Genomic DNA, 25,906 nt, shown 5'->3' with positions numbered 1-25,906 from the left:
GAAGTTGATCGTTGCTTTTCTTCGCCAAACAAACTTTGGGAAGTTTGGTACCTCAAGCCCGACAGACGGGAATGGAGGTAATGGGAATGCCAGTCCGAATGACTGTGGAGTCCGGATGATCTATGTGGCGCTCTCAGGATGCCCATTCCCGTTGCTTTTCAGCCTCATCGGGGAAGAATTTTCTAGAAGTTATTCTTGCCATTTGTATCTGTCATTTGTACTTTGGTTTTAAGGTTTTATTTTGATGTGGTCAGGTCCTGTATGGTGCTGAGGGTAGATTCCTTCCTTTGAGCCAGGAGCTCCAGGTTTAAGCTCCATTCTAGGCCTTAATGGCCAAGGGAGGTGGTGGCAAAGTGGTATTGTTACAGGAGTAGTAAACCCAGGGTAATCCTCTGGGGACCCAGGTTCAAATCCTGCCACTGCAGATAGTGAAATTGGAATTTAATAAAAATCTGGAATTAAAAGTCCAATGATGACCATTGTTCTATAAAAATAATAATAATCTTTTATTGTCACAAGTAAACCCATCTGCTTCACGAATGCCAGGGAAGGAAATCTGCCGTCCTTACCGGGTCTGGCTTACCCACTCCAGACCCACAGCAATGTGGTTGTCTCTTAACTGCCCTCTCAAGGGCAATTAGGGATGGGCAATAAATGCTGGCCCAGCCAGCAACGTCCATTGAATAAAACAAAGCTGCGTTCATACCCCGGCCAAACAGGTTGGATATCAATCCTTTCAAAGAACTTCAATAGCAGGCAGTAAGAGAGGGAGAGATTTCTAATCAGTCACATGGTGGAAAGAGAGTCTCTACCATCACTACCCAAAGCTCCAGACTACAACGTGCAGGTGGAAGTGAATGTTGCCAAAGGAACTCAGACTCCAGTTGGCTGGTGGGCCGGTGTGGACCAGATTGGTGCCAACTGACAATGTCAGGAATGTAGGTCCCTTTACCAGTGAATTAAGAGCAAGCAATGCTCATTGAAGCTTGTACTTAGGAGCTGGGCATTTCCTCAGTTGCAGTTAGCGTCTGGACAGGGAGGGGATCCACAAGGGAAGAGTGGAGATAGTGTTGGTCCTGAACTCTAGTATCACAACGAAACAGTTATGGATCACGGAATGTCTTCTGCTGCCTATTGTGGTAAATGGATATCGATCTGTTTAACAGCAACAGAACAGGGCTCAATCCCTGCTCCAGCTGGGGTGGACATGGGACCCCCTGCCTCTTTGCAGAGTTTGATGCTGTGGGTCGGACCTGCCTTGGGGCTGAGAATGAAAGGAATAGATTTCTACGGGATCTGGTGGTTCTGCTGTTTCTGCTGCCAGGTGCCGATGTCAATGTGTTACTAGTTTATCTGATACAGATGAGGCCAACTCAGCAGTCAAGTGACTTGAGACCCACTTCTAATGGCAATAACCCTCCTGCAATTAGCTGACTGTCAGCATCATGGGATTTAGAATTCAGCGAGCTGGCCTTGTGCTAATAAGGAAAAAAGTGCCATTCTAATTATCAGCATGTTGTATTCTGTACCTCACACCTCGGCGTGTTAAAATCAAGAGTTAATTATAGTCCCACTTCAACACTGTTCACAGAGATATAGACATCCCTCTCCCTCTCTCTTGCCAACTCATCATATGGTTGCCTTGAGATCATAGAATTTGGAGAGGACAGACATATGTAATCGCTGCAATGGAGAGGCGAGGAAATTCTATCCGTTCCTAGCACTCCCCTCATTGCCAAAAATAGTTCTAAAAATATTTGTTTATTAACGAAGACCTTGAAATCGTCTCCCCTGACATTTTGATCTTGCTTCGCAACAACGTGAGCCACAGCCATTGGTGGAACCATGAGGAATGTGAGGGCTCTGGGACAAGACCAGGGGAGTAGAGGGGAGTGGGATTCATTGGACAGCTCCTTCGAAGGGCCAGCATGGTCACGATGGACTGAATGTCCTCCTTCTGTGCTGTGCGATCCTAGAAGTTCCTTGTTTGCAACTCGCAAGGTTTTTGTTTTGCTAATTCACTTCCCCACTCTACAACTTTGGAAGGCAAACCTCTCAAGGTTTGTCTTCAGTATTCCACGGTTTAGCAATCTCAAGTTTTGAAAAACGGAACTTCTGGAGTTAAGCAATGGATAGCAAGGAGGAAATCCCTTTGTCTGCCTGTTGTGCCTTCGGGAAAAGCAGCCGCATCTTGTGTTTTTTTTCATTCGCTGTCTCAAGCTCTGTGGGGAGGGGGGGAAAGAGGCGAGGGACATATACTGTTTCTGAATTTGATGTCCTTGTGCTGTCTTATCTTACGATGCACGCCAATTGCCCCCAACTATTGTGAAATGTCCACGGAACCTGAACTTGCACTGCACAAATAAAATGTTAAGCCGATTAATCTGCCCACTTTACATGCTTGAAATATCCGCTGTTGCTTTTTTTCCCTTCTCACCTTTGAATTTATTTTTTTTTAAAATTATTTGCAGAGGATGTAGGCATCGCTGGCTGGGCCAACATTTATCGCCCATCCCTAATTACCCTTGTGGAGGTGGTGGGGAGCCGCCTTCTTGAACGGCTGCAGTCCCCGTGGTGTAGGAGCGCCCACAGCGCAGTTAGGGAGAGAGAGTTCCAGGAAAGACTGATCAGATAGTGGAGAGAGAAATGGCAGAGTTAACTTTTCGAGACAAATGTGACTCTTTGAAGAAGGTGATGCTTCCGGCACTTTCCGTCTTTAACTCAGACTTCTGGCGCCCTCAGTATTTTGCTTATAGGCTTGCTGGGCTGCTAGCTGGGGCAGGGCAAGTTGGCTTCACTGCACAGAAGCCATCCCTGGCAACAGCATGAGGCACTTTGCCCCCTCGCTTTCACTCATCACCTCACCTCAAAACCCAGAAGAAAGGGCCCGGTAAACTCTCGGGTACTGCTCCCGGCTGGCGAACTGGCCAACAGAATATGGGGTTAGAAGGTAGGCCAGACTCCTCGACGACAGGCCGTGTAAATTCCGAGTAATCATTTTGAGTGCTCCGAAAGGGGGGAGGGGGGGGGGGGGGGGGGGGGGGGGGGGGGGGAAGCCACACATTGTGCATTTGAAAACATCCAATCAGATTCACAAAAGGAGGGAGAATATTGAAAGTAAAGATGTCACAACAGAAGGGAACTAGAATAAGGAAAACAGCCAGAATAAATGTTTTGTCACTGGTGCACATCACTGAAATGGAATGGTGCAGGTTAACCCTATGCATACTGTTGTCTTTCAGTATTTGTACATTTGTTAATCACCAAACATGATTGTTATTTCACTTCTCGGTTGTCAAGACGATAGACGAATGCTCTGCGCATGGTCAAAACCATTCATTACAAACCCAAAGCTTTAGATAGGAACTAAAAAATAAGGGGTTGAACTTAGTCTTTGAATAAAAAACAGACATCATTCAATAACAACACCTCTGCAAGTGCCTTAAATGGCCTTAATAAATACAAACATCAAACAACAATGGTACTTCAAGCAGTAGATTTGATCATTGAAGAGCTACGGCGGAAATGCCTTCTAAATTTACGTCAAGCGCACTCCAACAAAACTGGGCCCATTCTCCCACATACTTACAGCCACAATGAGGAAGTCTAGCCAGCACCAGGCGTTGGTGAAGTATTTCTTGAAGCCGTACGCCACCCATTTGAGAAGCATTTCCAGGACAAACACGTAGGTGAACACCTTGTCCAGGTATTCCAGCACAACTTTTATCACTGGCCTTGTGTCGATATTAACGTCTTCAAAGGTCTGCAGAACACAAAGGCGCAGTGGCAATCAAACTGAGCATTGAGATGGGGGGGGGGGGGCGCCTGGGGGAGAACGCTATTGTAGTTGAACTGTGCGCCGTGATCCCAAGCATTGTCCAACACCCGTGAATCCGCAGATCCACATGCAGCCACAGTATATGGAATGTGCAGCACAGAAACAGCACCCCCCCCAGCCCAGTGTTTATCCTCCCCACGAGTCTCCTCCTGCCTTACTTCAAACTCACGCCATCTCGACATTCTTCTATCCTTCATGAACTCGGCCAGCTTCCTCATAAATGCATCGACACTGTCCACCATGACTACTCTTGTGCTGACAGGTTCCATATTCACATCACTCTCCGAGTAATGAGGTTTCTCTCAAATTCGTCACTGGATTTGTAAGTGACTATCTTCTGGCTCTGATATCACCCACGAGTGGGAACATCTCTGCACCGATGGCATCAAACCAATTTGTACATTCCAAGACCTCTGCCAGGTCGCCTACCCGATGTGCCCCCCCCCCCCCCCCCCCCGCTTCCACCACCACACCCTCCCCCCTTCCAACCCCACCCTTCTCTTTCCTGGAGGAAAGAGTCCCTGCCTGCCCAATCTTTCCTGACATTCCCAAACACGATTATCGAGGTGGACAGTGTCCCGTGAGCCTTGTTTGCATTGGATCATTGGTGTTAGTGTTGCCCCTGGTTCCCTTCCCCTGGTGCACTGCCCTCCCCCTCCCCCACCCCCCCCACCGCCACCCAAAATCCTGGAAATTTCAGATCGCCGTAAAGAATGAGGGGTGTGGAGGAGATCTGTTATCGCAAGTCACTGCCCCGGTCTCCTCAGCTTTGCAGGAGGGAATTGAGCCTTCCCTACAGTCAGGCCCGAGAGACTTCTCCATCCATAAACTGCAAATAAAATTAGTTGAGATCTGACAGCTTTTCAGCGCCATTCACTATCAGAGAATCACAAACTATTATGGCACAGAAGGAGGCCACTCGGCCCATTAATTGTGGGCCGGCTCTTTCGTACGAACATTGCAGATAGGAGCAGCAGGAGGCCACTCGGCCCTTCGATCCTCCTCTGCCATTCGATAAGATCACAGCTGACCTGACTGTAACCTCCCGTCGACCTCCACTCACCCTTCACCCCCTTGTTTATCAAGAGCAAGTCTGTCTTGAAAATATTCAAAGACTCTACTTCCCCTGCCTTATGAGGAAGAGAGTCCCAAAGGCTGCCGACCCTCTGCGGGAAACAAATCCTCCTCATCTCTGTCATAAATGAGTGAGCTCTTAGTTTTAAACAGTTCTAGTCTCTCCCACAAGAGGAACCGTCATCTCCACATCCACCCTGTCATGTCCCCTCAAGACCTGATGTGTTTCAATCAAGTCGGCTTTACACTTCTAAACTCCAGCAGATACCAACCTAACCTGTCCAATCTTTCCTCTTAAAATAATCCACTCATTCTAGGTATTTGTCTAGTAAACCACCTCTGAACAGCTTTCAACACATTTATGTCTTTCCTTCAATGAGAAATTCAAGGAAGGCTGTAACTGAGTTTGAAGCAGTCCAGAGCAGAGCACTTTAATTCTAAACAGTGAGTTCTGGGAGGCTATTGTGTTCGCCATGGCTGAGCACCATCTCATTCTCGCTCGACATTCATATATATCTCTCAACATGGATCACTGCGAACAAGCAGGACGCTTAATCCAACTATAGTAACCCTACTATCACTCTGCTCAGTCAATACTCATACAGGAAAGGAATTGGCTTGGCTGAGTACCGTACTGGGCAGTGTGTCAATTCAATCAATATTTCAACCAAATTACTGTTGTGCACTGGCATGGAGGGTATTACTGCTGGGGGCTGGCATAGAGGGTATTACTGCTGGGGGCTGGTGTGGAGGGTATTACTGCTGGGGCTGGCATGGAGGGTATTACTGCTGGGGCTGGCATGGAGGGTATTACTGCTGGGGGCTGGCAGAGAGGGTATTACTGCTGGGGGCTGGCATAGAGGGTATTACTGCTGGGGGCTGGTGTGGAGGGTATTACTGCTGGGGCTGGCATGGAGGGTATTACTGCTGGGGCTGGCATGGAGGGTATTACTGCTGGGGCTGGCATGGAGGGTATTACTGCTGGGGGCTGGCATGGAGGGTATTACTGCTGGGGCTGGCATGGAGGGTATTACTGCTGGGGGCTGGCATGGAGGGTATTACTGCTGGGAGCTGGCAGAGAGGGTATTACTGCTGGGGGCTGGCATGGAGGGTATTACTTCTGGGGGCTTGTGTGGAGGGTATTACTGCTGGGGGCTGGTGTGGAGGGTATTACTGCTGGGGGCTGGCATGGAGGGTATTACTGCTGGGGGCTGGTGTGGAGGGTATTACTGCTGGGGGCTGGTGTGGAGGGTATTACTGCTGGGGGCTGGTGTGAAGGGTATTACTGCTGGGGGCTGGTGTGGAGGGTATTACTGCTGGGGGCTGGTGTGGAGGGTATTACTGCTGGGGGCTGGTGTGGAGGGTATTACTGCTGGGGGCTGGTGTGGAGGGTATTACTGCTGGGGGCTGGTGTGGAGGGTATTACTGCTGGGGGCTGGCATGGAGGGTATTACTGCTGGGGGCTGGTGTGGAGGGTATTACTGCTGGGGGCTGGTGTGGAGGGTATTACTGCTGGGGGCTGGTGTGGAGGGTATTACTGCTGGGGGCTGGTGTGGAGGGATGAACTATCAAAGGTTTATGGGTTGACCAGCAGTCTGGAATTGGGGAGAAATGAGCCATGCATCAATCGCGGTTTCTTTAAGATGTGTGTGTGAGGGGTAGTGCCACACAGCATAGGGCTGCACATGCAAATGAGAAATTAGTGACATTGGCAGGAGAGACCCCGTCAGCAGGTGAGGTGTCATTGCCCTCATGAGGAATGGGGTGGGGAAGGGCTGAGAACTCTAGGGAGAGACCCTGGAATGTATCCGGTTAGTTCAGCTGGAGCTACGGCAGGGGGAGTAATAAAATACGGAGAAACTGTTAAATGTGCTCAACCAAGAGGGTTTAAGTGATGGAGTGCCTGGAGTGCTGCTGCCAAGCTTTGCCCAGGAATGCGCCAAGAAAAGTTACAACTTACCAGAGCCCCGCTGCTCAGCAGAATCATGAAGATGATAAAGGTCTCGAACCAGTTGTGTTCCACAATCTTGTAGCAGGTTTTTCTCAAGTTCCACCAAATCATCCCTTTTCCGGCTGTGATGTCCACCTGGCAGCAGGTAAAATGGCGAACACAAGCTGCAAGAAGAGTGGCTGGATCAGGACCCCATAACAGTGATTGATCTTCACATTGTCTGTACACAGTGGCCGGGACTCCCCAGCAGCCTGTTTTCTGGTGGCAGTGATGGTTGCCATTGGCCGCTGCTGGGAACCACCAGCCCCGCCCATGTCCATGGAATTGTGTGTGGCTTGCCCGGCCTGCCGCCAGGGAACCTGTTGCCGGGGGTGGCCTTCTGCGGGACTGGAACGTTCCGGAAAGGGCCAGAAACTTCCGCCCGAATTTCACAACTTCAGGAAGGCTAGAATTCACCTTGAGATCAAATCTCACTGACCGCTGATTCCTCACCCCCGACTTCCATATAGCTGAATACTGGGCAGTCTATGGCAAATATGACACCCACTGTTACTCGCTACCATCCAAGACATTATTCAGCATTGCTATCCCAAAATGCTTTAAGTTCAATTTGGTGGCCAATTTGTGCACAGCAATCTCCCATCAACAGCAATGTGATAATTGATGTGTTGGGTATGCTGGGTCTGCGCTGATTGCGTTTGCCAGAGCAGTGAGAGAGACAGGCTTCCAACTCTTGTAGAAATGCAACTCTATTTTTTTGAACTATAAACTGTTAAACATACTTGAACTGTGGGTTGACACTATGCTGAGTTGACTGGAGACCTGAGGCTAACCTGACCAGACTATCTTACTGCCACATGGTGTTTGTTCTAGTTGCTGCTCACGAGCTCTGACTGTCTCAGAGGCTGGATCCTGAGAGAGCGGGAAAACTAGTGCCCTCCGGCTTTATAGTGGTCGTGTCCTGTCTGGTGATTGGCTGCTGTGTTCTGTGTGTTCATTGGTCATCCTGTGTGTCAATCAGTGTCTGTCTGCACCATCATATACTTGTGTGTATATTATGACAATAATGATCAGATATATTGCGCTGTTTCTAAGTGATCATCTTTGAGAGATAAACATTGGTCCCCTGCTCTTCTTCAAAACCGTTGCCATGGGATCTTTTATATCCACCTGAGAACTCATTTTAGTATCTCATCTGAAAAACGGCACCTTCCAACAGTGCAGCACCCCCTCAGCACTGCCCAAGGTGCCAGCCTGAGATTTTAATGCTCAGGTCTCTGGAGTGGAACTTGAACCCACCACCTTGTGACTGAGAGCTGAGATTGCTACCCTCATGGCTAACATCACGCACCTATTCTACTTCAAGCCTAGAACCACATTGCAATTGGCCGTTTGAACTCAGACTGTGAAGTCACAAAGAGGCAAAGTCCCACCAGAGCCGCACAAAAGATAGAATCCCTGATTGGTCAATGGGATGAAAGTCACCAGACTCGTGGAGTTCTGTGGCTGGATTCTCCGCCGGCGGGATTCTCCGTTTTGCCGGCAACCCGAGGGTTTCCCGACAGCGTGGGGCTGCCCCACTATGGGAAACCCCATTGACCGGCCAGCGTAACAGAGCATCCCGTGAAACAGAAAGCTGAGGCGCAGCGGGGCAGGGAATCCAGCCCCAGATCTTTTCTGTCCAGCTGATTAATCTACATTGGCTTTGGACCTGGAAGTGACTCAAATTTGCCAATTTAAGGGAGATGGTGGGGTAGTGGTAATGTCACTAAGTAATCCAGAGGGCTAAGTTAACACTCTCGGGGCGTGGTTCACCTACCAAAGAATCTGGTGGAAATTTAAATTCAATTGATAAATCTGGAATATAAAACTGGTCACAGTAACGTGACCAGGAACCTATTCTCGATTGTTCTGAAAACCAATCGGGTCAACCTTCAGGGAACGAAATCTGCCGTCCTTACCCTGGTGTGGTCTCCATGTGACTCCAGACCCACAGCGATGTGGTTGACTCTAAACTGCCCTCTGAAATTGCCTTCTGAGCAAACCATTCAGTTCAAGGGTGATTAGGGACGGGCAACAAATGCCGGCCCGGTCGGCGATGCCCACATCCCGTGAAAGGGTTCTAAAAAAATTCTCATCTTTCTTTTCAAATCCGTGCCCGTCGGCCCATCGAGCCTGCACCGACCCTCTGAAAGAGCAATCCATCAAACACATTCCCCGACATGTCCCAATAACCCCCTCACCTAACCTACACAGATCTTTGGACACTAAGGGAAAATTGATCATGGCCAATCCACCTAACCTGCACATCTTTGGACTGTTTGAGGAAACCGGAGCACCCGGAGGAAACCAACGCAGACACATGGATAATGTGCAAACTCCACACAGACAGTAACCTGAGGCGAGAATTGAACCCGGGTCCTGGTGCTATGAGGCAGCAGTGCTAACCACTGTGTCTGTGCCACACTTCATGGTTTCATCCCCTCAGAGTTTCATCTCTATCTCTCTCACTTCCTCTAGTCCTCCAACCCTCTGAAATCTCTGCGTCCCTCCAAGTCTGACTTCTTGCATCCCTGATTTTCGTTACCTCACCAAGAGCAGATCAGGCTGAAAACTTTTGAGTGCTGTTCCAAAACCGCTCCACCTTTCCCATCTCCTTCAAGGTGCTCCTTAAAACTTGGCTCTTGGACCCGACGTTTGGTCACCTGTCCGAATAGATGCTTTGGTGGATTGGTGTCAAATTCAGTTTGTAAATCTGGCTGTTTTGTGCTTTGGGGAAATTCCACTGCATTGAAAGTGGCGGACCATTGCAACGTGCTGTTGTCAGATGGACGTAACCTCAAGGTCATTGTGACCCACAAGTGTCACTCTCAACTGCAGCTCAACATGTCAGCCAGCAGAGCTGGCCCTGCTCTGGCGCTGAACACGATGGACTTGACTACGTTACATGTACACCCTTAGGCACACACCCAACGCTGCATCTAGTTATCCAGAGATGGGCCAGAAGATGCAGGCTGATTCTCAGTCCACTCAGTCAAGTGATTATTATTAACGATGCTCAAGTGGCCAGAATTGGAGGGATCCAGAGATCTCAGAGGGTTGTGGGGGGAGGTTACAGGGATAGACTTTCCAACGAGGTTGTGAAGAGTGCTAAAGAAATGTAATTCCTTTATCTTTTCCGGATGCCTTTATGTCATATAGATGAGGATGGGGAATAAACGCTGGCCTTGCCAGCGCACTCATTCCCCGTAAATGAATCCGAAAGGTTACAGCTTTCCCACACATTTTGGAAGAGGATGACTCGGAGAACACCCGTGAAATGAATCAATTTATCAAATAACACAGGCTAATTCAGTCCAGAATTGAAAATCTGGCATGGTATTCGACAATAACGTTGATGGTCGTTTCTGTGAGTTTACTTCAGTGATGCAGCAGGGTGCTCAGGTATCACTTCCTCTTCAAATAAAACAGCACTGCATCCCACGTCTATAACCATTAGAGTAAATGACAACACTGTAAGCTGTCCACTACCATTGTGTCACTGATTGAAATTCAGCCATCACCCAATCAACTAATTGCCTAAACCGCCCCCCGCCCCCCACCCAATTTATTCTAAATTGACAATAGCATTTAGGTTCCCCCTGTATATTCAGCTTCACTGGGTCAGGTTTCTGCCCAGGTACTGGGACTGTTCATGTAATAACAATTCACTTCATTTTTCAAAGCATTACAGTGCCCCATCTGTACCTCGCACTTGAACCAGGATGCACTGCTCTGCGGGGGGCTGGGGGCGGGGCGGGGCGGGGTGGGGGGAGCACAGAAAGAGGTCCTTTCGTGCAGTGAGTTGCTGATTTCAATCACCCTGTGGGTAAAAATGTTTTTCCTCACATCCTTTCTAAACCTCCTCCCCCTTTCTTTAAATGTATTCTTCCTGGTTATTGACCCCTCCACTAAGGGGAAACGTTTCTTCCTATCCACCCTATCTATGTCCCTCATAATTTTGTACACCTCAATCAGGCCCTCCCCTCAGCCTTCTCTGCCCCAGGGAGAACAACCCCACCCTCTCCAGTCTCTCTTGATAGCTGAAGCGATGCAGCCCAGGCAACATCCTGGTGAATTGATAAAAGAGTCGGAGGTGACTAAGAGAGTTTTTTTTAAAAGCAGCAAGCACTGAAGATGTGGAATGCACTGCCTAATACGATTGTGCAAGCAAATTTAATAGTATTCAAAAGAGAATGGGATAAATGGCGACACGGTAGCACAGTGGTTAGCACTGCTGCCTCACTGTGCCAGAGTCTGAGGTGCGATTCCCGGCTTGGGTCACTGTCTGTGCGGAGTCTGCACGTTCTCCCAGTGTCTGCGTGGGTTTCATCCGGGTGCTCTGCTTTCCTCCCACAAGTCCCGAAAACGTGCTGTTAGGGAATTTGGACATTCTGAATTCTCCCTCATTGTACCCGAACAGGTACTGTAGTGTGGCGACTAGGGGCTTTTCACAGTAACCTTATTGCAGTGTTAATGTCAGCCCACTTGTGACACTAACAGCAAATATATTAAAAAGATGATTAAAGGGGAGATTGGCAGGGCTATGTGGTAAGCAGATGAAAATGGAACTAATTGGATAGTTCTTGCCAGGAAGTATGATGGGCAGAATAGCTTCCTTCAGAGCTGTGAGATTCTATGGCTGACATTGTTTGGATGGCAGGTTTTCCCTTCCCGTGTCCGAAAGTTCTCCGCTGCCACCTTGTGCTTGAGTGAGCATAAATTGGCTGCGGGGAGAGGCTTCTGTCCCCTCATTCAAGAGCCTTAGAGAGCTGCCAGTCTATCTGATTGGCCATCAACTCTCCGAGCCTGCAGCATCAAGAGCTCGAGTGGAGCAAAGAGAAAATGTCTGTGCCTAAGCCCTGGGACTGGAGGGCAAGGTAGGTTTAAGGGATCAGAAGGCGGCTTCTGATGGAGACACCCCTCCCGCCTTCCCACCCGAGTCCGAAGCACATTCGTGTTCAGTTTTTCCCCCACTCCAGGTAAATCCTTCCCCCAGCCTAAAAATTGAGACTGGGTGGGAAGCGATCCTTAAGTGGCCAATACCTAATGGCCTCCATTGGGGAAAGGCTGGCATTGCCTCTGAGGCCTTGCCCGCCCCAATGTAAAATCGCTGTGTGGTTGGAGTGGGCAGGGAACTCTGCTCTTTCAATTTCACACTCCCCTCTGCCTAACAACCTACCAGCGGGGTGGGGGTGGGGGCACGTAATTCAGGTCTATGATTCTATAATGCTGTGTGTTTCACTGAAGTTGATAATTTGGTAATAATTCACATTATTCATACATCGCCCCATTTATCAATCAGGGTTTAGTTGGCCCAGTGTATCACTGGAAACTGTTTGTGATGAACTGAGCTGCCAATTTGTATATTTTAAGGGTCCAGAGGGATTTGTCCCTGGCAATTTTTTAAGGTGGGTTTTTCCGCGAGACACCAGGACGCGAGATAGACGTCAGCTGCTCTGGTTCTAAATTGTAACTACGCCATTTTTTACAGCTGGCTCAGAGGGTCAAATGGTTTAATAATAATCTTTATTGTCACAAGTTAGCTTGCATTAACGCTGCGATGAAGTTACTGTGAAAAGCCCCTAGTCGCCACATTCCGACGCCTGTTCGGGTACACGGAGGGAAAATTCAGAATGTCCAAATTACCAACAGCACATCTTTCGGGACTTGTGGGAGGAAACCGGAGCACCCGGAGGAAACCCACGCAGACACGGGGAGAACGTGCAGACTCCGCACAGACAGTGACCCAAGCCGGGAATCGAACCTGGGATCCTGGCGCTCTGAAGCAACAGTGCTAACCACTGTGCTACCATGGTTTAGAACATAGAACATACAGTGCAGAAGGAGTCCATTCGGCCCATCGAGTCTGCACCGACCCACTTAAGCCCTCACTTCCACCCTATCCCCGTAACCCAATAACCCCTCCTAACCTTTTTTTTGGTCACTAAGGGAAATTTATCATGGCCAATCCACCTAACCTGCACGTCTTTGGACTGTGGGAGGAAACCGGTGCACTCGGAGGAAACCCACGCAGACACGGGGAGAACGTGCAGACTCCGCACAGACAGTGACTCAGCAGGGAATCGAACCTGGGACTCTGGCGCTGTGAAGCCACAGTGCTAATCACTTGTGCTACCATGCTGCCCGGTTTAACGGTTCATATGAAAGACAGCACCTTCAGGAGTGCAGCATTCTCTCAACACTGCACTGGAGCTTCAGCCTAGAATCTGTGGCCATGCCCCTGGAGTGGATTTGAACCCACACCCTTTCCTGACCCAGATATTACTACCCACAGAAGCTCTAGCTAATGACTCGGAGTTTAATCTTGAGGGCTGAATGCAATGCTCCTGCTCCTATTCTATATGCTCCCACGTAGTCTTCATTCACTGTCTGCCTTCATTTTCTGAATGTAACAATGGCAGCTTAACTGGGGTTCAATATAATTTCCGACTGGCAGCCAAGTCCATCAATGTTCAGTGGCTGACACATTCTGACAAAACCGTGAGCCAATGTCACTCTGACGCTGTTTGACTGCTGTGAGAGATTCAGCAGGAGTTAATTTATCAATCAGCTTGCTCATCTCTGAGCTTGCAATGTGTCAGAACAGGGAGGTTCGCTCACTATTTCACTGGTGTTTGCAACTAATATAAAACACAGGCACGAAAATAGCCGCCCGAATTCGCACTCGTTGGTAACGGATGCTGTTTGATGATCTACTGCACCGATTCTGATTGAAGCTAGCATTGCACACTGGGCTTTCTAAACTATCAGCATTGAGTCAGTGACTCTCACATTGGGAGGTTGTGTCTTCAAATCCACTCTGTCTGTGTTGGAGCAAATCAAACCTAATCCAGACCGAGGGAGTGCTGGACTGTCAGAGGTGCCACTCTTTGGGTAAAGATATTAAACTGAGGCCCTGTCTGCCCTCTCTGGTGAAGGTGAAAAGTCTCACAGCAGTATTTGAGGCAGAGCAGGGGCGTTTTTCCCAATGTCCCCACTCACAGCAGTCAGAAACAGACAAACGGGTCGTTTATCTCCTTGATGTTTGTGGGAACTTGCTGGGTGCAATTTGGCAACTGCATTTCCCTCCGCTTCCAATGAGCAACGATGCGTCATACATGTACATAATTGTCTCTAGAGTTTGTTGGGAATACCCCGAGGATATGACAAACATGCACGTCCTTTCTTTTTCATTGGTGGAAACACAGTGGATACAGAACTGGCTTGGGTACAGGAGACAGGGGGCAGCAGTAGAACGGTGCTTTTCTGAATGAAAGGCTGTGACTAGTGGCGTTTCACAGGGATCAGTCCTGGAACTTCGCTGCTCGTGGTGGTATAGAATTGATTTGGAAGAAAATGTAGCCGGTCTGATTAGTAAGTTGGCAGACGACACAAAGATTGGTGGAGTTGCGGATAGTGAAGAGGATTGTCAGAGGATACAGCTGGACATAAACTGGTTGGAGACTTGGGCGGAGTAATGGCAGATGGAGTTTAAGCCGGGCAAGTGTGAGGTAATGCACTTTGGAAGGTCCAATGCATGTCGGAATTACACAATAAATGGTAGAGTACTGACAAGCAAAGCGATCTAGGCATCCTTGTCCACCGATCACTGAAAGTGGCAATGTATGTGGATAAGTTGGTCAAGAAGGCATACGGCATGCTGGCCTTCATCGGTCGGGGCATTAAATATAAAAATTGGCAAGTCATATTGCAGCTGTACAGGACCTTAAGTTAGGTCTCATATGGAATATTGTGTACAATTCTGGTCGCCACACTACCAGAAGGATGTGGAAGCTTTGGAGAAGGTACAGAAACGGTTTACTAGGATGTTGCCTGGTATGGAGGGCATTAGCTATGCGGTGAGGTTAGATACACTTGGTCTGTTCTTACTGGAATGACGGAGGTTGAGAGGCAACCTGACAGAGGTCTACAAGATTATGACTGACATGGACAGAATGGATAGTCAGATGCTCTTTCCTAGGGTAGGAGAGTCAAGTACTAGGGGACATGGTTTAAAGTGCGTGGGGAAAAGTTTAGAACAGATGTGTGAGGCAAGTTTTTTTTACACAGAGGGTGGTAAATATATGGAACGCACTGTCTGGGGAGGTGGTGGGAGCGGCATTTAAGGGGCATGGAGACAAATATATGAATAGGGTGGGAATGGAAGGATACGGACTCCGTAAGTGCAGGCTGTTTTAGTTTAGGCAGGTACAATGGCTGGTGGAGGCTTGGAGGGCCGAAGGGCCTGTTCCTGTGCTGTATTGTTCTTTGCTCTTTGTTCTATCAGCAATCAAAATTCTGGCCAACAGTTGGGAAAGGATAGATGTCATCAAATTGGAAAAATGTGGGTCAGGATTTAAAAAATATTCATTTGTAGGATTTGGGTGTCGCTGGTTAGGCCAGCATTCATTTACCATCCCCAATTGCCCTTCAGAAGCTGGTGGTGAGTTGCCTTCTTGAACCGCTGCAGTCCCAGAGATGTAAGTACACCCACTGTGATGTTAGGGAGGGAGTTCCAGGATGTTGCCCCAGCGACAGTGAAGGAATGGTGATATATTTCCAGGTAAGGATGGTGAGTGACTTGGAGGGGAACCTCCAGGTGGTGGGGTACCCAGGTATCTGCTCCTCTTGTCCTTCTAGATGACAGTGATCGTGAAATGGGTGGACCATGAATTTTCCTGGATGGCGGCCAGACAGAAACACACAGGGACTCTGGCTGCGGTCTTAGACACCCAGTTCCAGGCAGTAGACGAGCGGAAGGATAGTGTCTATTAGCACAGACGATGTGGAAACTGTATGGGCTGAGGTAAGAAACACCACAGGGCAAAAAACATTCATGGGTTGGTAGAAAGACCACCAAACTGCAGTGGTAATGTTGGGAATAGCATTAGACAGGAAATCAGAGATGCATGTGATAAAGGAACATTTGCGATTATGGGTGACTTTAATCTGGAAAAGATTGGGTGAGTCAAATTAGTCGCAGTGCACTAGAGGAGAAAGTTATGGAATGCGTACAGGGTGGTTTTCTGGACCAATACATTGATGAACCAACAAGGGAGCAGACCATCTTGGGCTAGGTGTTGTGCAATGAGAAAGGATTAGTTGGCAATCTAGTTGTGAGAGAACCTTTGGGGATGAGTGACCATAATTTGGTTGAATTCTTTATCTCGGTGGATAGTGAGGTAGCTGATTCTAAGACTAGGGTCCTGAATCTCTGTAAAGGTAACTATGATGGCCTGAGGCGTGAACTGGCTGTGACAGACTGGGGAACATTACTGAAAGGAAGGACAGTGGACAGGCAATGGCAGGCATTCAAGGAACGAATAGGTGAACTCCAAAAGTTGTTTATTCCTATTTGACACACCAGTAGAAAGGGAACTGTGACCAAACCACGGCTTACAGTCATAGAGTCATAGATGTTTACAGCACGGAAACAGGCCCTTCGACCCAGCTTGTCCATGCCGCTCAGTTTCAATCACGAAGCTAGTCCCACTTTCCCGCATTTGGCCCATATCCCTCTATACCCACCCTGTCCATGTAACTAACTGTTTTTTTTAAAGAAAAAACTTGTACCCGCCTCTACCACTGCCTCTGGCAGCCCATTCCAGATGCTCCCCACCCTCTGTGTGAAGAAATTCCCCCTCTGGTCTCTTTTGTATCTCTCCCCTCTCACCTTAAACCTATGCCCTCTAGTTCTAGACTCCTCTACCTTTGGGAAAAGATGACTATCTACCTTATCGATGCCCCTCATTATTTTATAGACCTCTATATGATCATCCCGAAGCCATCTACGCTCCAGGGAAAAAAGTCCCAGCCTATCCAGCCTCTCCTTATAACTCAGACCATCAAGTCCTGGTAGTATCCTCGTAAATCTCTTCTGCACTCTTTCCAGTTTACAGAATCCTTCCTATAATAGGGTGACCAGAACTGAACACAGTATTCCATGTGTGGTCTTACCAATGTCTTGCACAACTTCAACAAGACTTCCCAACTCCTGTATTCAATATTCTGACCAATAAAACCTAGCATACTGAATGCTTTCACTACTCTGTCCACCTGCGATCCACTTTCAAGGAGCTATGAACCTGTACTCCTGGATCTCTTTGTTCTGTAACTCTCGCCAACTCCCTATAATTAACTGAGTAGGTTTCTGATTTGATCTACCAAAATGCATCACCTCGCATTTATCCAAATTATACTCCATCTGCCATTCATCGGCCCACTGGCCCAATTGATCAAGAACCTGTTGCAATCTTATATAACCTTCTTCACTGTCCACTATGCCACCAATCTTGGTGTCATCTGCAAACTTACTAACCATGCCTCCTATATTCTCATCCAAATCATTAATATATATGACAAATAACAGTGGCCCTAGTACCGATCCCTGAGCACACTGCTGGCCACAGGCCTCCAGTTTGAAAAACAACCCTCCACAACCGCCTTTTGGCTTCGGTCGCCAAGCCAATTTTGTATCCAAAAAGGTAGAGGAATCTAGAACTAGAGGGCTTACAAGGGAAATTAGAGAAAGTATTAGATTCAAAGAAGAGGCATATAAATTAGCAATAAAAAGCAATAGTCCTGAGGATTGGGAACAGTTTAAAATTCAGAAACGGTGGACGAAGGGATTGATTAAGAAGCCAGCGGAGAACATAAAAACTGACTGTAACAGTTTCTATAGGTATGCAAAGAGAAGAAGATTGTTAAAAACTAATGTAGGCCCCTTACAGTCAGAAACGGGGGAACTTATAACAGGGAACAAAGAAATGGCTGAGGAACTAAATTCATACTTTGCTTCTTTCTTCACAAAGGAAGACATGAATAATATAGTGGACATTCTGAGAAACACAAGTTTCAGCGAGGAGCTGAAGGAAATTAGTATAGAAATTGTTTTGGGGCAATGAATGGGATTGAAGGCGGATAAATCTCCAGGGTCAGATAATCTTCAATCCAGAGTCCTTAAGGAAGTGGCCTGAGAAATAGATGATCCATTGGTGGTCATTTTCCAAAAATCTTTGGACTCTGGAATGGTTCCCACAGATTGGAGGGGAGCTAATGCAACCCCGCTGTTCAAAATGGGAGGTAGAGAGAAAACAGGGAACTATAGACCAGTGAGCCTAACGTCGGTAGTAGGGAAGTTGCTCAAGTCCATTAGCAAAGGTTTCATGAAATGAAAAATGAAATGAAAATCGCTTATTGTCACGAGTAGGCTTCAATGAAGTTACTGTGAAAAGCCCCTAGTCGCCACATTCCGGCGCCTGTCCAGGGAGGCTGATACGGGAATCGAACAGTGCTGCTGGCCTGCTTGGTCTGCTTTCAAAGCCAGCGATTTAGCCCAATGAGCTAAACCAGCCCAGCAGTTGGAAAGCAGTGGTGTAATCAAACAAAGTCAGCATGGATTCCAGGGGAAATCATGCTTGACCAATCTACTGGAATTCTTTGAAGATGTAACTAGTAGAGTTGACCTGGTGGGTGTGGTTTATTTAGACTTTCAGAAGGCTTTCGACAAGGTCTCACATAGCAGATTACAGGAATAGAGATGTTTTATTGCAATTGTATAGAGCATTGGTGAGACCGCACCTGGAGTATTGTGCAGCTTTGGTGTCCTTATCTGCAGTTTCCAAAGTTTCACATCAGACTTGCACCCTACTTTCACCTGAAGTTGGGCAAGTGTGGAGGATATCATGCGAGCCACTCTGCCAGTGTCCTTCTTAGTGTCAAACAGCCAGCTGGACCAGACTGCCCAAGGCCATGTCGAGATGGTTCTATAATCTAGGTTGGCCATGAAAACACACAGCTGCTGGAGATTGTCCACAACGACCATCTGATGGAAGCTTAGCAGCCTTGCACCTCACAGGCAGCGGCCATTGGGACTTTAACATTCATATGAAGGATTCATAAGGGTATATAAACCCTGGTTGGTAGCATTACCCATGGAGTTTGTTTTTGAATCTCAACTGAGTTCTACTGTATTCAGGGCTTACAAGATACCTATTTGCTCACCAATCCCATAAGCCTCTCTGGGCTGAGTTGGCACCTACCTTCTGTGAAGCATTCGTCTGGTTCCACAGCCTCCTCCGTCTGCTCGGAAATGTGCTCATCGTCATCTCCTTTGCTTCTTATATCCACCGTACTTGCTTCAGAACAACTGGTGAGGTCATCCATCTTCTACAGAGAGAAGAAAAGCACCTATCACACTGACTAGATCATAGAACATACAGTGCAGAAGGAGACCATTCAGCCCATTGAGTCTGCACTGACCAACTTAAGCCCTCACTGCCACCCTATCCCTGTAACCCAATAACCCCTCCTAACCGTTTTTTGGTCACTAAGGGCAATTTATCATGGTCAACCCATCTAACCTGCACGTCTTTGGACTGTGGGAGGAGACCGGAGCACCCGGATGAAACCCACGCAGACACGGGGAAAACGTGCAGACTCCGCACAGACAGTGACCCAGCCGGGAATCGAACCTGGGTCTCTGGTGCTGTGAAGCCACAGTGCTAATCACTTGTGCTACCGTGCTGCCCATAAACAAGAAGTGGAGATGCCGGCGTTGGACTGGGGTGAGCACAGTAAGAAGTCTTACAACACCAGGTTAAACACCAGCTCCTTCACCTGAGGAAGGAGCTGCGCTCCGAAAGCTCGTGTTTGAATCAAACCTGTTGGACTTTAACCTGGTGCTGTAAGACTTCTTACCATAAACAAGAACTCAGCTACACTTCTTTCAGTTAGAGACTCATTACAGGATAATCTTCTGAAACACTGAAAGAGATTTCATCCTGTAGCATACAACGGTATCATAGTGACATTGGGTTAAATGGGATGTTTCCATGCTGTAGGCTGTATGTAATATAATTCTAACTACATTTGCTTGTATTACGGTGGGTTCAGAGTCAAGGGGGCGAATAATAATATCTGAAAAAGGGTTACTGTGTAAATTAGTGAATGCGTGGAATGTGATAAATAAGATCAATGGGTTGCAGCCATTTTTTAGCCACATTGCAGCAATAACAGAGATCTGGTCAAAGAAGGGCAAGACTGCGTGTTAAATATTCCTGGATAAGGCGTTCAGGAAAGTTAGGAAAAGAAGGAAAGGAGGGGAAGATGGTGGCAGGATTGATTGAGGAGAACACTGGAGACAGAGGAGGTCCCAGAGGGGTCAGGGCAGAATCTATTTGGCTGGGACTAAGGAACAGAAGTCTGTGGCCATCAACTAGAGGAAGGATGTAGAGGAACCCTTGGGGATGAGTGCCCATAATAAGATAGAATTCTTTATCAAGGTGAACAGTAAGGTAGTTGATTCGAAGACTAGGGTCCTGAATCTCAATAAAGGTAACTATGATGGTATGAGGCATGATCTGGCTATGATAGATTGGGAAATATTACTGAAAGGAAGGACAGTGGACAGGCAATTACGAGGAAATTACAGAGAGGTGCAAGAGTTATGCAGAATATAATGGGGGACATTAGTTATCCAACTGGGATAGTACTAGTGTGAAGGGCAGAGGAGAGCAAGAGTTCCTAGAATTCCGAAGACTTTTTTACAGCAGTGTGCTTCCAGTCCAATACGAAGGGAGGCACTGCTGGACCTGGTTCTTGATCGTGAAGTGTGTCAATTGGATCAAGTGTCCGTTGTGGAATATTTTAGGAGACAGTGATCATTGTATCATAAGCTTTAGGCTGACAATGGAAAAGGAAAGAGAACAATCCAGAGTAAGAATGTTTAAATGAGGGTGGTGGTGGTGAGGGGGGAGGGGGGGGGAGGGGGGGGGGGGCAGAGAGAGGTAGAAATTAAGATGAAGCAGGAACAATATGTGCTCATGACAAAGATCAGGTGGATAATGCAAGTGAGAAACAGGCTAGAAAGTTCAGAGGGGAATTGAAAAAACAAATAAAATGTCAAAGATATATTAAGACAAAAGACTGGCAGCTAACATAAAGGGAATCCCAAGGTCTTCTGTAGGCATATAAATATTAAAAAGGTGGTAAGTGAGGAAATAGGGTCAATTAGGGACCAAAAGGGGGGATTTAAACATGGAGGTGGGGACGTGGCTGAAGTATTAAATTAATACTTTGCATCTGCCTTTACCAAGGTTGCGGTTCATGTCATGGTGACAGAGGAGGTAGTTCAGAAGGGTTTAAACTGATAAGGAAGGAGTATTGGTTCGGCTGTCTGGATATTACATTGATAAGGCCCTAGGGCCGGATGAGATGCAGTCAAGGGTACTGAGGGAAGCGAGAATGGGAAACATATCCTGTCCACCAAAGTACTTTGGCAACGATAATGTTGTTGATGTGGTGTACACGGACTTCCAATTAATGCAAGATTTTATTGTTATCTTTCTATTCCTTTCTCCCTTGCAGCCGAATGATCAACAGCTAAACGTCTGTAAAGCATGATGGGTAAAGTAGCCAACCTTACAGAACACAAGGCTTGAGAAACAGTTTGTTTTTGCGAGCAAGTGTGGCAAGATGTACTAAGAAACTAAGGCCAGCAGGTGTGCACTGTTTCTGCAAGCTAATATTGAGAAAAACAGGCAATAGGTCACCCGTGTACATCCCGTGTACTGAACTTTCTCAATGCTCGAAGAAACTGGATGAAAAGGGGAGACGTTAACAGCCTCAGCTGCGGGACCAACCATCGTGTAAGAAGACCACCCTGAGTCCGGAACACAGACAGGAAGAAGAGCAGTCCAACGTAAGAAGGGAGATTGGTCACCTCACTTAGCAAAGGGTAATATCTGAGTCAATGCCGTAAGTCTTGTGGTTCATTGTAACAAGTAATCAGCACCTCAACCAGCAGAATAAAAAGCAGTTCAGTGGTTATCTAGTGTTTTAAGAATTAACGAAGAGTAATTTGCGCAAAATATCTGAAGAGCAGTTTAGTGTTGTTCTAAACAGTAATAAAGAATAAGTTGTACGAAATATCTTGTGAGTATTTCTTTGTCTGCCATGTCAGTTATTCCTCAGTCTGAGGGCCACACTCTCATGCCCTCATCTATCTTATTCGCCTCAGACTCTTGTACATCCTTTCCATAATCAGGCTGTGCCTGCTTCCTTTTTTTCCCGAGAGTTTTGAAGCACAGATTAGGAGTATTATCTACTGCAATAACCAAAACTGAAATCGATAAGATCATAAGACAGAAAACAGACTTTTCAGAGGATTACACAGATGGCACAGGCTGTATGGCAAAGAAACTGGCCAAACCAGTCCATGCTGGTGTTTATGCTCGACTCAAACTTCCTTTCATCTTTGCTCATCTAAATCTATCATCGTAGCCAGCTGTTATTCCCTTCTCACGTTAATTGCTAGTTTCATCTGAAATGAAATTCACTTCAACCACTCCCTGTGGCAGCGAGTTCCACATTGCCACCATTCTCTGGAGGAAGATGGTCCTTTCTGAATTTCCTATCAGATTTCTGGGTGACTATATTGTATTGACGTCCTCCAGTGACACTCCTCCCCACGAGGAAACATTCTCTCTGTGTCCGCCCTATCAAAACTGCCCTAGTGGGCAGCACGGTAGCATTGTGGATAGCACAATTGCTTCACAACTCCAGGGTCCCAGGTTCGATTTCGGCTTGGGTCACTGTCTGTGCGGAGTCTGCACATCCACCCCGTGTGTGCGTTGGTTTCCTCCGGGTGCTCCGGTTTCCTCCCACAGTCCAAAGATGTGCAGGTTAGGTGGATTGGCCATGATAAATTGCCCTTAGTGTCCAAAATTACCCTTAGTGTTGGGTGGAGCTGCTGGGTTATGGCGATAGGGTGGAGGTGGAGGCTTGGGTAGGGTGCTCTTTGCAGGAGCCGGTGCAGACTCGATGGGCCGAATGGCCTCCTTCTGCACTGTAAATTCTATAAACCTTTCAGAAACAAACCCCTCTATTGGGTTACCCTTCAGACTTTGCTTTTCAAGGGAGAGTCAGCTTTTCAATCCTTTCCCAACATGTATACCCACGTATTTCTGATACCGTCCTTGCAAACCATCTCTGCACCTTCTCCAGTGCCTCGATACCCTTTTTAGAATATTGCGACCAGAACTGCACACAGTATTCTAAATGTTGTCTCACCAAGGTTTGATACAGGTTTAGCTTAATTCTCCCTCAATTCTATCTATCTAGAGATAAAGCTTGGTGTTTGGCTTTTTTTTTCTACGGCCTTGCTAACCTCTGGACAACTTTTTACAGATTGCTTTTCATCCACCAAGCCCCGAGATCAAATACGGCCTGTTCCATTATAGACTCTGTCCTGTTCAGTTCACCTTCAAAGTGAAAACTCTGCATTGAAAACTTTCAGATTCACAAAGATAATCCAGAAAAACGCCGGATCATCCATCGGTCATCACACCAGCATCATTCTATCCTGGTACGGTGCTCTCTGCAGTCAACAACCTTTCCAGTCATAGCAGGACCTAGATTAGGATTGGATTAGCTCAATAGGGGCTGCTTCCTTTTAATCTTCAGGTCTATTCTAGCAAGCTCTTTGTGAACAACAAAATAAATAAGCACAGCGTTACCTTCAGAATCTGATAGTTTGTTCCATAAACTGACCACTCTGTAACAAAAGTCAGCATCCAAACCAATTATTCCCACCGTACAATTGACAGACCTGGATCCTGCCCACCACCCTTTCCACTTTATTGCCTCACTTCAATTCTGCAGGGTTTCTCTGTACAGTCTCAGAGTGCTCGGCGCTGGAAACATTGATTTCACTCTTTGCCAACCCCTCTCCAAAGCACCTTTCAAAGGCACAGAGTGATCGCCCCTCTTCCGATCTGGAGAAATTAGTTCCAGGTACAATGTTCGAAAAAAAAAATAAAAATAATTCGCAAACTGTTGAATGTTCCCTTTGGAAGGAAGAAACGGGCTTGGTGAATCAAGAATGGAGTGGGAGTCACCTTCAGTTTGGTGGGACTGGGCTGTTGGAGGTCCCCATGAGGAACAACAGCAGAATGGTGGTACTCACCGTGAGCCACTGTGGCTGACTGATGTCAGGGACAAAGCCTCAGAGGAAACACTTCCTTTCAGACTAATAGGCTTCCCGGAAATGTGTCAGCTGTGATTAGAGTCCAGGTCACTGCCCTGTGTCAGCCCCGTTCAGTCAGTAAGTCTCACACCAGGAGACATGAGCCAAAATTCCAGACTGACGCGAGTCAGGAATTTGGTGGGATGAGTGCAGGATGGATGAGTGCAGCTCGACACCATTCAGGATAAAGCAGCCCGTTTGATTGGCACCTCATCCACAAAAATTCACTCCTTCACCACCGATGCTCGGTAGCAGCCGTGTGTACAAGATGCAGTGCAGCAACTCACCAAGGTTCCCTAGGCAGCACCTTCAAAACCCACGGCTGCCACCATCTGGGGCAAGAGCAGCAGAGACATGGGACACCACCACCTGAAAGTTCATTTCCAAGTCACTCACCATCCCGACTTGGAAATATATCGGCCGTTCCTTCACTGTCGCTGGGTCAGAATCCTGGAACTCCCTCCCTAACAGCACTGTGGGTATACCTACACTACATGGGCTGCAGTGGGTTCAGGAAGGCGGCTTAACACCACCTTCTCAAGGGCAATTAGAGATGGGCAACAAATGCTGACCCAGCCAGTGAAGCCCACATCTCTCAAAAGAATAAAAAAAATACAGTGAAGTACTGAGATGTCTAAACCGTCTCAAGTAGTTGTGAAAGGTGCCACTCTTTCGATGAAGTATCGAGGAGTTCTCCTCGCATCCCTATTATTTTTCTCTCAGCCAGCATTACTGAAAGAAGGAGTCGTTGTTTCTTGTGGGATTTTGCTGTTTGCAAACTGGTTGCTGTATTTGCCACGTTACCACTGTGGCAACACTTTAAAGAAGTACCTCGTGGACTGTCAAGTCCTTTGGCCATGTTCTGAGGTCACGAGGGGTATGGTACAAATGCAGGTTCCTTTGGGTCAACTGAACTGGCCCAACAGATGTTGGGTTCAGACATCATTCCCCATGGTGGAATGGCAGTCATTTCAACATCTGTTTTTTACTCCTCGGGGCAACTTATTCCTTAGCTACCTGAGACACTAAAGCAGGATTGGACTTGTGTCAGGCATGGATCAGGGCAGGACGGTGGCCTAGTGGTTAGCACAGCTGCCTCACGGCGCTGAGGTCCCAGGTTCGATCCCGGCTCTGGGTCACTGTCCGTGTGGAGTTTGCACATTCTCCCCGTGTCTGCGTGGGTTTCGCCCCCACAATCCAAAAATGTGCAGAGTAGGTGGATTGGCCACACTAAATTGCCCCTTAATTGGAAAAAATAATTGGATAATCTAAATTTATAAAAAAAAAGAAAAAAAAAGGCATGGATCAGCTAGGAGTGCGTTTGCCTCTGAATCGCAAGGTTGTGAGTTCAAGACCCACTCCAGCGACTTGAGCACAAGTTTGGAGGCTGCCACTCCAGTATAGTACTGAGGTTTTATTGAAAATTCCTTTAAAGCACAGCTCCATCGGACCTTCAGGAGGATGTGAACGATCCTGGCACTAGTTTGAAATAGATGTTCTGTCCATTAGTCGTCCTTAAACCAACGTCACGAAGAAAAACAGATTATTCGCTGATTATCGCAATATTGTTCGAGGGAGTGAGCTTTGTGCAAACTGGTTGCCACATCCCTGTCGTGACGACACTTTAAAAGTATTTCATTGCCTGAGGAACACTTTGGGATGTGGGGCCGGAATCTTCGGCGGTTCGCTGATGGTGGGGTTCTCTGCTTACTCCAGCAGCGCACCCTGGCTAGCGGGATTCCCGGCGGCATGGGGTGTTTTCAATGGGAAATCCCATTGACATGTGATGGGAGTAGTGAATCTCGACGCCAGCGAACGGCCCCATCCACTAGCAGGCGGGAAAGGGGCGGACTCGCTACGGAGAATCCTGATTGTGGTTTTGGAAGGCTCTGTATGAATGGAAGATTTTTAAACTGACTGTGAAGCACTTTGGATTGTATTGAAGTTGTGAAAGATGCTATATAAATGCAAATTT

General features: G+C 47.4%; 1 protein-coding gene across 2 annotated transcripts in view; it reads right to left on the bottom strand.

The window, feature by feature from the left end:
- Window positions 1-25,906, bottom strand: part of scn5lab (sodium channel, voltage gated, type V-like, alpha b) — a 707,937-nt gene that overhangs the window by 70,605 nt on the left and 611,426 nt on the right. For both annotated transcript variants that reach the window (XM_038798482.1, XM_038798481.1), the window contains 3 exons: window positions 18,947-19,073; window positions 6,873-7,027; window positions 3,590-3,763 (listed from right to left, as the gene is read on the bottom strand). In XM_038798482.1, the coding sequence (XP_038654410.1) occupies window positions 3,590-3,763; window positions 6,873-7,027; window positions 18,947-19,073 (456 nt within the window). The remainder of the gene's footprint in view (window positions 1-3,589; window positions 3,764-6,872; window positions 7,028-18,946; window positions 19,074-25,906) is intronic.

This window comes from Scyliorhinus canicula, chromosome 5, assembly GCF_902713615.1.
Source record: "Scyliorhinus canicula chromosome 5, sScyCan1.1, whole genome shotgun sequence".
NCBI classification, from domain to species: Eukaryota; Metazoa; Chordata; class Chondrichthyes; order Carcharhiniformes; family Scyliorhinidae; genus Scyliorhinus; species Scyliorhinus canicula.
The sequence above is the reverse complement of the archived record's forward strand: the minus strand, read 5'-3'. Positions and strand labels throughout refer to the sequence as shown.